Genomic DNA, 14,700 nt, shown 5'->3' with positions numbered 1-14,700 from the left:
AAATTGTCCTGGTCGGATTTAGTCTCTTGCTTTTATTCGAAGGATGTTTTGGAGTGATCAATGAGGTCAACCTCGTACTGAAAGATTACAAAACTCCGAACGCAACGGACCTATGACCAATTGAGAGATACTGGGCCATCATAATGCAGGTTCTAAATAAAGGTAGTAGAATCAGAGAAATTTGTGAAGAAAAAATGTATGATCGCATATTTTATTGCGATAAAATTTGCTACACTTTAAAGTTATAATTTCAGAATTCAATAGAGCTCAAAAAAGATTTGAATCGTAACACTTCAGTTTTTTTGAAGTATTTATTTTTTCAATTCCTCACAAATGAAAGCCACAAAAAAAAATCGGCGCTGATCCGTTTTTCAGTTGTCTATTCTGGTTTTGTTCGTTGACACACACACCCACATGCAGACAGTTTGTGCCCTGTTTCGAATAGTCAGTCACTCATTCAATAGGCAATCGACAATCGAACGAACACTTCAGGGACCCGATTCCCGATTCAGTGCAGTACCACACATATGGAGTGTTCCAAAATTATCGCCCCCAATAAAAATCGATGACAATTTCGGTCATGCAATTGTCGTGCGGCAGTCGGCAGTGGAAGTACACTCGCGGCCGAGTACTTTGTGTGAGGAGGGGGTGAGTTCTCTCAGCAGCACAAAACCAGACCGAAAACATAGGCAATCGACACGCGAGACCCAATAAAAACAAAACAACAACAAAAAATCCCCACAGCCGTAGCACTCCAATCAAGTACGGCTTTTTACGATTCGCCCAATTTACCATTTTTCCCATATTCATATCGATTGCATCCGAACGCACCTCACGTGTGTTTGCTGTGCTTGCGTTCAGTGGTTGAGTGGGTGGGTGGTTTTCGGTTGTTCGGTTGGTGGAATGAACAGAAAAAAAAATACATATATAAAGTATAGGAAGGTGTTTGGGCCACCCGCGCGCGCACACACAAAAGAGGAGGAAATTGATTTCTATAAACTGGAAAAGAGGGAGGTGTGTATCATAAAAAAAATTTTAATTGCTCTCCGGCAAAATGGTGCATCAGGCGAAGTCAGTCAATCAGTCAGCTTTTGAAGATTGGGGGGGGGGGGGGGGGGGGGGGGTTTGTGCCCGGTTGTGCGTTTATTGAGTGGCCCCCCATGGCTCAATGCGCCCCAAACGAAGAGTGCCTTTCAATGTTGGGAACTACTATTATAATAGAATGGATATCCGCTGTTTGCAATTAACGGTGACTGGCGGCGGGAAGGTCTGTTTAAATTTTGACAATTTTCCAATCGAATCTAGGAATCTCTACCATCCAACAGTCCAACTTCTTCCGAGCTCCAGAATCATAACCTGGAATGGGAATCTCTCCCGACTGTTCTATTTTCCGATTCACCGACTCTATAAGTAATAACCCCGTTTCCCTCGCTGCTGTTTCCGGAAGCTGCTGCTGCCGTGGCTCGATAACATGATAAAAATCTTCTGCTTGCCTTCAGAAACTTCCTGCATGACGATTCTCTCTCTCTCCCTCTTTCTCTTGGCACAATTTTAATCCATTATCGGATCCTGCCCTCCTTGGGCCAAAAGTTCGATTGTTTAAACTGCTTTCCAATAGCGGATCCTCGGAACCGGAAAATCGTTACAATTTAGCCGGGAGCTTCATTACAATTTATGTAAACTTTGGAGATTGGGGATAATGTACCGGCATGATAATTTCTTCGGTCGGTCGCAAGGATCGGTTTCGATTGAAGATGAATGGAAATCCCTGAACCCTGAACGCTAAGTTTTTGCTAACTAGAGTAGTTGGCTGATAGCAGAAATTTTAATTAATTTTTTTTCTTTAATAATTTTTCAGTTGTTCTACTGGATACGACCAAGGAAGCGACGCTGGAATGGACACGATATCCGTACGGACCGCAGGCACAGACACCCGGCGTAAGTAATCATAGTTTTTTGCTTGCAACGTCAGTCTTAAAAAAAACTTTCATTCTAACTTTGTTAAAAACGGTCCAATTTAAGAAATCGATGTGGGTTCTATTTCTATGTATTTTATCAACTATTTTTGCGGTCTGAAATTCCAACCGGAACATGATTCCAATTGGAATAAGATTTTGATATTCAGTTTTATGTCGTTTTCGCTTGATGCCAAACCTAACCCAATTTCCACTCTAACTACTGTCAAACCGTTTGTTTGAAGCCAGTTTTGAAACTAGTTTTATATCAGGTTTGCTCAAACCCCCGTTGATAAGTGCGAAATCAACTCAGTTTCGTGAAAAGTGTTTGTTTGATGAAACTACCCTGGGTCAGTTTCAGTTTTTTCAAGCGAAAACGACATTAATATCACCATTGAAACATTTAAAAATATATTAAACAATTTAACATTCTGGAAAATCGAGAAATAAACAAAGAAAATTGAGAAAAGATCATTTTGAGTATATTTTGAGTATTTGAAAAGAGATTATTTTGTATCTTATATAAATAAACAAAGAATATTGAGAAATGAATAATTTGTTCAAGATTGAAATTTGCGAATGAATTTATTAAATTGAAAGTTTAATGGCTAAAAATGGCAAATTAAAAAAAATATAAAGTTGAAAACTGCCAATCCTGAAATAATAAAGTGAAATGTGTTGAAAACTAAAAATCGGCAATTGGAAAATCGCAAATGGAAATTTAAAACTGAGCTTTGGAAACAAATTAATTTCAAATAAAACAATAAAACTTAAGGTGAAATGTAGCGGAATGCGAAAATCGCGTTTTTGATCAATTACCGATTTTCGAAAAACCAAAAACACTTAAGTTTTCGAAATCAAATTTATCATAACTAAGTATTCTTAAAATTTTGAAATTTTGCTTTGCCGAGCCGCAATTGGTTTTTAAAATGTATAAACGGTCATTGTTCCGTCCCACGGGGATGATTTTAGAACTGAAAAGTAGTGTTTGTAGCAGAATTTCACAAATAATCTGAGAATGCAACTCAAAATTGTAAAATTTTAGCAAAAACAACCGAAAATTGGAAAAGTTTACATAAACTTTTCTGCATTTTTTTATGGCTTGCGCGTTGCTGTTTCGTATTGAGGTGGTGTGAGAAAAGCACGGTGGGTTCGGTGGCATTATATCGTGAGCAAAAATTATATATCAAATAATGACGCGAATTTATGCAGTATTGGGTTTTGTGTTGAAATAAAAACGAGTTGAATACAATAAAATGGGAATTGTAAGAAATCGTTTATTTTCTAAGTAGCTGTCATTTATAATGCTAATAACGTCCAACACTGTTGAGTTCAATGCATTGATGTTGCTGAAGCAATAATGGTTGGCTGTGTAATATCGTAAAACAGGTATTATTTTAGATTGTAGCAATTTTATAACAAATCTAAAACTTCAACATTGACAAGCTACTGAATGAAATGAATACAAGCCAAGTATTAGCGTTCATTAACCTGTGATAAACATTGAGGGTCAGCTTCGAGCCAGTCAGCATGGAAAACTTATTGGAATTCATTGGTTTTTCAATAATTATGAATACAATGAATCAACGCTTGATTTTGCTTTCAAAATCGATTGAATAATAAGGAAATACGAAATAACTTTATATTCAATACCGTGCCCCAAATATGTGCTTGAGAAAAGATTCACTAAATAATTTTAACTGCATGGTATGATGAACTATCTAAGAAATTATTAAACTATAGATGATTTCTGGCACCGGAAGCCAGAGGCTGTTTTGTCTTCAGTTCGTTATCGTTGAAACAGACATTTCTAGGCTCATCATGCTATATAATTCCGAAAGTCGCTTCCGAAAAAAAGTAAATGGTGAATACTTTTACGTAAATTCTATCTCATCGGCGGGAAAGGCTTGGTGAACGACTGGCAAAGATATCGAAAATACTTGAATGTTCTCTTGTCTTCAATCGTTCTTTTGAAGAAGAATCCATGCTTGCTACTAAACTCAGGCATATACATGGTTTGCAAGTTAGTCAATACATATACATATAACCTCATGTTAATCATTCATAATTACTCATGATGTACAGCTCTAGTGTAAGAGTAATCACTAACAATAATGATTGAATTAGCATATATTCAAAGTGTGAAGAATTCAAAAATCCATTACGTCCAGTCTTTTTTACAAGCCAATATAACGAGAGGTAAGCCCACTGCGCTCAAACACTGAAAAAAGTTCTGATTTCTATGTGTCGGTTTTTCTTGTTATGCTTTGTGCGACGGTTCGTTCAACTGAAGCGGATAAAATTTTGCGCGCATTTTATGACGCTACATTTCACCTTAAGTCATGAAATGGAAAAATAAAGAATTAAAAAAAACGCCAAAGTAATGAAAGTAATGCGTATTAAAAAATGAACCCGAAAAATAAAAAAAAAGAAAATTATTTATCAAATATAAATTCTAGATCAAAGCTGGAAGATTGAGAAACAGTTATTGAAAATTCACTAATTTACTTGACCATTTTAACAGTTCAAGAAATTTCAATTCCGAATCCACACATAAGCGATGAAATTCGAAGAGAGGATATGAAAATACTCAACTTTCAGTTGCAAACAGAATCCGAAAACAAAAATTGAAATATAAAAATACGTATTTGAAAAGCTAAAGCGTAAAATGACTAATTGTAAAGTTGAGAAACAAACATCAAAAATAAAAAAAAATTGATGTTGGATAGTGCAATTTGCAAATTAATGCATTACATTGAAAGTTTATAGGAAAAAACAGAGCAAATTCAAAAATAAATTTAAACAACCTAAAAACTTCGAAGTAGAAAACTTCAAACCCTGCAATAAAATTTCAAAAATTGGAAATCGGCAATCAAAAATAAAACTGATAAACCGTAAGTGGAAATTAAAACTTGAACAATGGGAAATAAAAGATGAAACTAAATCGAAAATTGAAATTCAAAACTGGAAATTACCTACTAAAAATTGCATGTCTTAAGCTAATGTTTGCAAATTGATAAACGAATGTTAAAAATTTCGAACTGAGAGTTGGGATTTGAAGTTTCTGAGCTTGGGAATCTGCTTGACAATTATCATTTAAAAATATATAAACTTAGAAGCTAAAAATTTGTCAGAAAATTATAATAGAAATCAGAATTAACTATTGAAAAATGAAACTATAAAACCGATAGCTAAAAATTTGAAATTAAGGATATTGCAAAATATTTGCGAAAATGGAAATTTGAAATTGATAAATACAAATTAGAAAAAAAAAATGAATCAATAATAAAATTTTATAACTTTTGTTGAAAATTGCGCGATGGAACAAGTGAGAATCGAATTTTAATATGATGAATTTAAATCGAAAATTTAAACTTGAAATTTGATATCAGAAAAAAAAAAACTAAAGATACAATTGGGTAATAACAGCAAAAAATAAGTGTTAATAATTGAAAATTTTAAACCGGAAACTTCATGTTTAATTTCTAATCGAACAAAAAGTATGAAATGAATAGGTACAAACAAACTTTAAAGCTAAAAATTTGTCAGATGAAAAAAGTGAAACCGAAAAATAACTAAAGAAATATTAAGTTATTAAACCGAGAACTGAGAATAGAAAATTTGTTTATCGCCAAATATCACGAAAAGGGAATTCGAAATTTAAAAATTACGAATAAGAAAACAAAACAAAAAATGTTAGTATAATGAGCTTGAGATATAAAAAAAAGGAAATCATAAATAAAAATTGATAATCTCTAATTGAAAATAGCGAATTGAAACAAGTGAGAATCGAACGTAAAAATGATGAATTCAAAAAAGAGTTACAAATCGAAAGTTTAAACTTGAAAATGATAATCGAAAAAAAGACTTAAGAGATAGAATTGAAGAATGAAAGTAGGAAAATAAGTGATAAGAATTGAAAATTCAACATCCGAATCATTATTTTCGAAATTCATAATCGAAAAAATTAAAATACTGAAATTGGTTAAATTTACAAATAAATTTTAAAGTTAAAGATTTGTCAGATAAAACATAGAAATCGAAAAGTAACTATTGAAAAAATGAAACTGGAGATCAAAATTTAAAAACTATTAATAAGAAAATGAGGAAGGAATATAGGAATTACGAGTTTGAGATATAAGAAATGCAAATCATAAATTTAAATCGAAAATCGCTAATTAAAAATTGCAAAATGGAGCAAGTGAGAAGCGAATGTAAAAATGGTGAATAAAAAAAATTACATATCGAGAGTTGGAACTCGAAAGTGATAATCGGAAAAAGATTTGAAAATATGTTATGCTCTTCTTTCGTCGCAGTACTGCAGGAAATATAATATTTTTCTTTTAATAATAATAATAATTATATATAATATAATTTAATATAATTCAATTCAATATATAATAAATAATGTAATAAACAATAGAATTATATGTTCCAATATACTATGATAAACATTGCACTTTAGGATGGGCTTTAACTTAAAATCCATTTCGCACCCTCTCATTCTGCTACTAACGCAGAAGACGATAGCACCCAGTCGATGCCGCTCTATTGACCAAATGTCATCATAGACCCTCGACAATGATAAATAAAATGTGGAACTTGAAAGCTGAAAATGGAATTATTAAAATTGGAATAATTTAACATTGAATGTTGAGAATGATAAGTTGCGAATTGTTAATAGAAAATTAAAAAATGAAAATTGTAATATGTGTAATACGTGAAATTGACAGTAAAAAATTGAAAATTTTGAATGAGAAATATCGTCAAACGAGAAAATATAAAAACTGAAAATCGGCAATTAAATAAAAGATGAAATTTCAATTCGAAAAATGAAAATTGAAACCTGAAATTCCTAAAATTTGGAATTTAAAAACTAAAAATAAAAAATCGACAACACGAAATCGCAAGTTAGATTACTGACAGGAAATGAGAATTAATAGATGAAACAGAAAAAATAAAAATCATAATATTGAAAAAGAAAATTGCCTATAAAAAATTGAAATAGATATAATAGATCCAATCTGGAAGATTGAGAAGTAATCATTGAAAGTTCACTAATTGACTTGACTATTGAATGCAAGTTTATTTGAAAATCTATAAATAAACAATGAAAATCGAAAACTGGCTATGAATGTGCTAAATTTTCAGTTGTAAACAGAAAGTTTAAAATTTCAATTCCGAAAACAAAAATTGAAATATAAAAATACGTATTTGAAAAGTAAAAGCGAAGAGTGGGTAAATGGGAACTACAACTCAAACAATAAAAAATAAAATATTAAGTGAGTATAAATTGTAAAAATAAAATTTTTAAAATTGAAATCCAAACTTGTTATATTTAAAATCGACAGCAGAACATTGAAAGGATTTAAACAGAAATATATCGCAAAATAAAGAAATAGAACTGAAAAATTGAGAAATAAACATCGAGAATTAGAAAAAATAAATTTTATGTATAATATTGAAATTTTCGAATGAATAATAAAAATTGCTAGTTAAAAAAAAGTAAACTGAAAAATGCAAATCGTGAAATAATAATTGAAAACTGAAAATCGGCAATTGAAAAACCGCAAAACTGAACCGTGGAAACAAAAAAAAGTTAAAATCAAAAAATGAAACCTAAAACATGAAATTGAAAACTGAAAAAGTAAAAATCGACAATATGAAATTGAAATTAGGATTACTAATAAGAAATGCGAATTAAAAAATGAAACACAAATTCACTGAAGTCTTTTTTTATGCGAGTTTAGTACCACATAAAAAACCGCATAAAAAAAACCGCATAACTCTGAAAATTCGCATAAAAAAAATCACATCAAAAATACCTTAGTGTATAAACAATCATTAGATAATTAAAAGGGAGTTGTCAATCAGAATATAACAATTCTGTATCGGATCTGGAAGATTGAGAAATAATCATTGAAAGTTCACTAATTGATTTGACTATTAAATGCAAGCTCATATGATTTTAAATTGAAAGTTTGAAAAAAAAATTTTAGTCGAACGGTTTAAAAATTTCAAAGCAAAAAAAATCAAACCGTGAAATAAACATTGAAAATCGGCAAATGAGAAACTGAAAAATCGCATATGGAATTTCGGTTTGTTCACGTTTAGCCATCGGCTCATCAGTACTTAAAGCAGTACTTAAAGAAATTCAATTTTAACCACTATGAAGACGCAAAGTTTACACTGGAAATTAAAACTTGAACAATGGAAAATAAAACTTTAAGCTTCAAATTGAAAAATTAAAATTGAAACATGAATTTGAAATATGATGATGGAAAATTAAAAATTCGAAACATGGAAAATAAAAATCGACAGTATGGTATTGAAAGTATGATTACTGAAAAGAAAAGCGAATTAAAAACTGAAATAGAAAAATTAAAAATCATTGAAAATAAAAAAAGAATTGTCAACTGTCAATCAGAAAATAAAAATTCTAGATCGAACCTGGAAGATTTGAGGAATAATCATTGAAAATTCACTAATTGATTCGACTATTAAATTAAAGTTCATTTGCAAATCCATACATAAACAATGAAATTAGAAAACTGAACTTGAAAGTACTCAATTTTGCAAACAGAAAGTTCAAAACTATAAAATAGAAAACTAAAAACTGAAATATTAAAATACGTATTTGAAAAGTAAAAGCGAAAAAAATGACTAAACGAGAATTGAAAATTGAACAAGAAAAAAATGAAAAGAAGAATTTGAAAGCTGAGACATGAAATGGAATTTGAATGTCGAATAGTTTAAAATGAAACCATCAGATTGAAAAATTGAAAGGTGAGAATTGTTAATAGAAAATTAAAAAAATGAAAACCGAAACTGTTCAAAAATTTCAAAATTTGAGCAAGAAACCGAAAAATGATAAAAATTGGAACTCGAAACATCCTAAATTAAAAATCGACAGTATGCAATTGAAATCTAGTTGACTGGTAAGAAATGAGAACTGAAAAATGAAACAGAAAAATTAAAAATCATTATAAAATTAAAAACGTGATTAATTCACCTAGCAGTGAGATGATACCTTTTTTTATCAATACGCATGTGTTTTTGCATGGATATTCTTAGGTGTTTTAGTTCTCATGACATTATTTTAATTATCGTCGTTTTAAACGGCAAATTGAGATTTTAATCACTCATTACCCTGTAATGCCGAAACTGCAAAACATATCGAATTTCAATCTTAGCGTGTGACAATCGATTGAACATTCCATGAGATGTCGAAGTAAGTTCCACTTTAGAGTTTTTCGTCGTTATTTATGGTACTTCCAGAGCCGGTATTCAGGAATTAGCATAGCCCAAAATGATTCGAATGGCCATAAATTATTACGCCAAACAATTTACATGAAATTTATAAACTCATCATCTGTAATTCCAGAATCGGATAAAATTCACCAATTTTGTATGGAACCTTAAGTCCTGTAATATTTGTGTTTGAAGTTCGATTTGGTCTTTTTTGAGAAAATGATTGAGCTTTGAGAATCGATTCGATACTGGAACCGGAATTCTAAAATCGGTGTAGTCGAAATCAGTTAAATTCACCTGAGGAGTGTGTAGACATCTTTGAGAAATTGTAGTGCGAATTAAAATTTGGGGGTACATTCCGAATCCAAAAACGAATACCGCTCAAACTGAAATAAATTTATTTGGTAATCGACTATCCAAATCTGCAAACCCGATAAACCTGATTAATTTATGTGAAATGGACATTTTTATACTAATCACCCTGCATTTTCTAAACCAGAAGTCGGATCTGACTAAAAAGTAAGAGGTTTTATAGGATTTTAAGACCTCTCATTTAAATCATAGATGATTCTTAGATTTCATTTGAATCTTAGATCGGTTCAGCCATCTACGAGAAAAATTAATTGCATTATTTTCAGAACAAATTGGCTCAAATGGCACGTTCCCCTTGATATTTGGAGATTTGTGCCACACACATTTGCTGATCTCGACGAACTGAGTCGTATGGTATATGGAAGTCATGTTCTTCCAGCATTTATTGCTGTAAATAGTTTAAATCAATATAATTATGAAATTACTTCCAACTCGATAATGCTGGTATCATCTGGTTTACATATGCAATATTCGAAAGATTATGTTGCCAAAAATGAACCGTGCTAAAATTGGTCCGAGGCAAATTGTCATAAAAAAGGATGCTGTACACAATCTTTTTGGTACTTAGAAACAATTATATGTAACAGTATAAAAAATCGTGTTTCATGTTGCTCCCAAGCATTGCTTTTTCATACAGCCCTCAAAATTCCTTCTACTGGAATAAGGCTTACACAAAAATATCGATATCTCCGTTAAAAATGGACGGATTTTAACAATCTATGGCTTGTTGGATAGGTATTACCGAGCGAAATCTAAGTCTGAAAACATATTCTGTTTTCAAGGTCAAATGTGACAGATACTGTCAAAAAACTGAAAATTTTGACATAAAACTTCGCATAACTCAAAAAGTAAACATCCGATCTCAAAACCATTCAATAGCGTTCTGGGTGACGGGGAGACCTTTCATTTGCGACTAGTTTGATCAAAATCGGTCCAGCCATCTCTGAGATCTCGACCTCTTTGTTGACAACACACATCCAAACACACACACACACACACACACACACACACACACACAGACATTTGCTCAGTTCGTCGAGCTCAATCGATTGGTATATGACATTCGGCCCTCCGGGCCTCGGAAAATTTTTCGAAAGTTTGAGCGAATTCTATACCTATTTTTTATATATATAAAAAAAGGTAAAAAGAAAATTGCCAATCAGAAAATAAAAATTCTGAATAGAATCTGAGATATTGGAAAATAATTTTTAGCTTTAATATTGCAAATCCGGAAACAACAATTTAAATATAAAAATACGGATTTGAAAAGTAAAAGTGAAAAACATGCCTCAATAAGAACTGAAACTCAAACAATAAAAAATAAAACATGGAATGATAAAGCTGCAATAAATTTACATTGAAAGTAGAGAACAAAAAATTGAGAATTGTGAAAAGAAATTTAAAAAAATGGAAATCAAAACTTGAAATATTTTAAATCGATAGCAAAAAATTGAAAAAATTTCAATAGAAAAATATCGCAAAATGAAGAAATAGAAGCATGAAGCGCTTTGGATTTCTTCACGTTTTGTCTTCGGCTCATCAGTGATTAAAGCAGTTCAAATTGAATACTAGATCTCATAAATATAAAAATTGAAACATGATAATTGAAAATTAAAAATTCGAATTCGAAACATGAAAAATTAAAAATAGGCAAATTCGGGAGCAGTAACGGAGACAAAAAAAAAACCAGAAAAACTCCACAAAGTTGTTTCCGACGCCTACTGAGGTCTTTTTTATGCGGATTTCCGAAGTCAACTCTCTGACACTAGAAAAAAAGGTTCGATTGAAGGAATATTTTTTTGGTAGATTACACCAGATCTCGGCTTTTCATGCATTTCTAAGCATTTGACATAATTTTTTTTCTATATTGCGATTTTTTTTCTGCGTAAATTACCGAAGTTACGCGGTCTCAAATTCTAAAAGTCCCAAAGTCGATTTAAAAAAAAATTTCTTCAGTTTTTCCGCGGATTTCCGACGTTACGCGTTTTTTGACGCGGTACGTCTCCCCCCGTAAAAAGAGACCTCAGTGTACAGCAACGATGAAGAAGTGGACGAAGATGCGATCGGTGAACCAACTACACTTCAATCATTGTAGGGTAGTAATGAAAGCGTGTCCAAGAATGAGATCTAGTATCAAAAGTTATTGTTACTTTCGATTGTATGTGGCGTAAAATTACAAGCCGGCTTTGCTATGGATATTTTATTACACTCTTAAATAGTTTCAGTCAAAATTCTAATAATTTTTACCCATCTGTTGGAAAATTACAAAGTAATAAATGTGCCTTATTTTTTCGAATACAGTTATGCAGTTTTTTACACTTGGCTACAAAATCCGTCAATTCAAAGTGTTATGTTTTGTAGTAATAGGGGAAATTTCAGTTATACGAGATTTCACTTGTCATCTCGAATATTGAAAGTCAGTATGCATTTCGTTTTTAAATCCGACAGAATTTCTGTGAGCTTCACCGATTCAAAATCGTGACGAACGGAGTTTTTTTTTTGAAATTTATTGTACTGTTTCCAATCATCTCAGCAAACACCAAAAATGACATCAGCCACAAGTTTTAAATTATTTCCTTCAATTAATTTCATCCAAGTGTCTCCGTAAGCAAACTTCTTCCGAAAGTAGAATCTGGTCGGAACAGAGAATGACCGCCACAGCCACAGAATCGACGGTTTGCCGCGGGAAATGTTCTTTTTCTCTCTCTCTGGAACCGCCATATGTAATAACATTCGGAGCCTACAGAGCATCAAATTAAAGACTATAAAATCGCAGAAAATACAAAATCGATAAAAAGAGACATGTTTAATATATACATTCCAGCACCACCGTCCCAACGAACTTCCCTGGTACTCCCCCCACCTCCTCCCGCTGGTGTCGTCTCCGTGCCGACGAGAGTCCATTTGCACCGTCCATTTGTTGTTGGATCGTCTTGCAACGCCGGGACTGCCCAAAAATGGCGCTCTGGGGATCAACCCCTCCCGAGAGCAAAGGGGTCCCGGTGAACATTCGTCACTTGGTTTTACGTGCCGGCAAACTTTCTCATGTCAGCTCGTTTTTGTTTTTAATAGCTGAAATGATTGCACATAAAAACGACCGAGTGATGGTCGTTGGTGGGATGGCTTGTTTGCTTACCCGGGAGCAGAGTCCGGGGGCGGAAGAAGAAAAAAAAAAGAAGAAAAAAAAAACTGTCCGGCTGAGATTGGCGAGTGCATCAACTACGGACGGCACCCTTTCACGGCTCGGTTTTCGCCTGGAAAATAAAATAAACGCGATTGGTTTATGTCACCTGCCTCGACGGGGGATTCGAAACGTCAGATTATGTTGTGGTGGGATTCCGCTCTTCGGTTCCGTGCCGTTCCCGAGCGCTATTGAGGACAGTCCGTCCTCGGGCGCGTTGGACAGGAACAACAGTGGAAAATGCAGGCGGTTTATATATTTATATTTTTTTTTGTAGAAATGAAAGGAGAAGAAAAAAAAATAATGCAAGACAAGAATGTTACTGTCGATCATTTGCATCACTCGTACGGGTACTTCGGTTTGCCAAGAGTGTGGTGCTTGGATGGCTCGGTCGGCCAGGTCTGGGTGACGAACCGTGCTCCCTGGACTAATTACCCCGTAAATCGGCTAGTGAACTCCACTCTGCACTAGAGAGGTGTTGAGCGATTTTGAGCGGACGTAGATACCCAGGCGGGGTTTAGCGGTATTGTCGTGTGGGTGGGGGCTATATTCTGGAAAAGCTAATCAACAAAAGTGCATATCGTTTCTTAGAAGATTACTCGAAGAAGTAAGATTTCAATCAAAACAATAACGCCTCCATTGACTGTCGTTGAATTGCATCCGGATCAGATTTCTGTCTGAAATTGTTAAACTCTGAAGCAACTGTACCGTGGAAATAAACAAATATTCTTGTATTTAAATCAACTATATCAAAATCAACAATTTGTTATTTAATCTTATTCACATTACATTAACAACAATAAAATTTATTTCTGCAAATGCCCTTGAAAACGAGCACCCAAACTAGTCGAAACGTCGGCCAACGTTCTGCAGCCTAGTGCAAATTGGCTTTTAAAACAGGTCATTAAACTTATTTTCGGTGCTTCCGGAACCAGAAAACGAAAACCGGTACAAACGTTACGTTCCTTGCATCGGTTGGGAAATTTTAACATTCATTTTGATCTATGGGATCATAAGATCTTTCAGCTTGTAAAAATCGGCCAAACGGTTTTTGATAAATCGAAGTAAAATGTGAGTTTTTAATTACTGTTTCCGGTAATCGCGGAACTTAAAAACGGAAACCGGTATTGTCAGAATGGATTTGTTTGAGCATTAATTTACAATCCATTTTGTTAACCAGTTTTGTACAATCCGTTTCTCTCTTCATGGCCACTTAAAAAAACACTCCTGAAATTGAATGTTTTGCACTTATTACCCTGTAACTCTGGATCTGGAAGTCGAGTCTAAATAATTTCTGGGATCTTTCTATGAGATCCTAAGCACTTTCATTTGAAGGTGGTGGAATTCTGTTCAGTCATCTCCGAGAAAAGTTAGTGCGCATATTTTTTTTGCACTAATCATCCTGTAATTTAAAAACCGGATGTCACAACCGTATAAAATTCAGAAATTTTGTATGGGACCTTTTATTTCCTACTTAATGTTACATACACACTGATATTTTCCGATTTCGACGAACTGATTCTTATAGTATATGATACTCAGCCCTTCGTTAAAATTTAGGTTTTTAATTCTTTCTTTCTTTATGACAAATACGAAAGCATTTTTATGATAAATACGAAAGCATTTTTTACGAGATTCTGGAAGAAATTTGTTCTGGGATCTATAAAAGTTGTAAAAAATGAACATAGTTATCTTATCTCTTTTAGTCTGATATGGATATGAATTCTGGGTGAACTAAAGATTTGCGTGCGTACGAGATTCACGAGAACCAACAAAATAAATCGAGTTGCGTCGTCTGACAGAAAACTTAGACCGGTTATTACAAAGTAATGCTAACCATTAAAATTGTAATCTAATTTTTAGGGGTTTGATACTGCACGGGTACCAGTTTAGTGCTAAGTACACATAGTGTTTAGTGCTTATTCGTCGGCCGAATTTTCT

At 33.1% G+C, this 14,700-nt stretch overlaps 1 protein-coding gene across 11 annotated transcripts in view; it reads left to right on the top strand.

Moving 5' to 3' along the window:
• LOC131425916 (ephrin type-B receptor 1) overlaps positions 1-14,700 on the top strand; it is a 166,327-nt gene that overhangs the window by 98,098 nt on the left and 53,529 nt on the right. For all 11 annotated transcript variants that reach the window (XM_058588209.1, XM_058588218.1, XM_058588215.1 and 8 more), the window contains one exon: positions 1,859-1,938. In XM_058588209.1, the coding sequence (XP_058444192.1) occupies positions 1,859-1,938 (80 nt within the window). The remainder of the gene's footprint in view (positions 1-1,858; positions 1,939-14,700) is intronic.

The sequence above is a fragment of the Malaya genurostris genome, chromosome 1, assembly GCF_030247185.1.
Source record: "Malaya genurostris strain Urasoe2022 chromosome 1, Malgen_1.1, whole genome shotgun sequence".
Lineage (NCBI taxonomy): Eukaryota > Metazoa > Arthropoda > Insecta > Diptera > Culicidae > Malaya > Malaya genurostris.
Note: the sequence above shows the minus strand (reverse complement) of the source record. Positions and strands in the feature narration are given on the sequence as shown.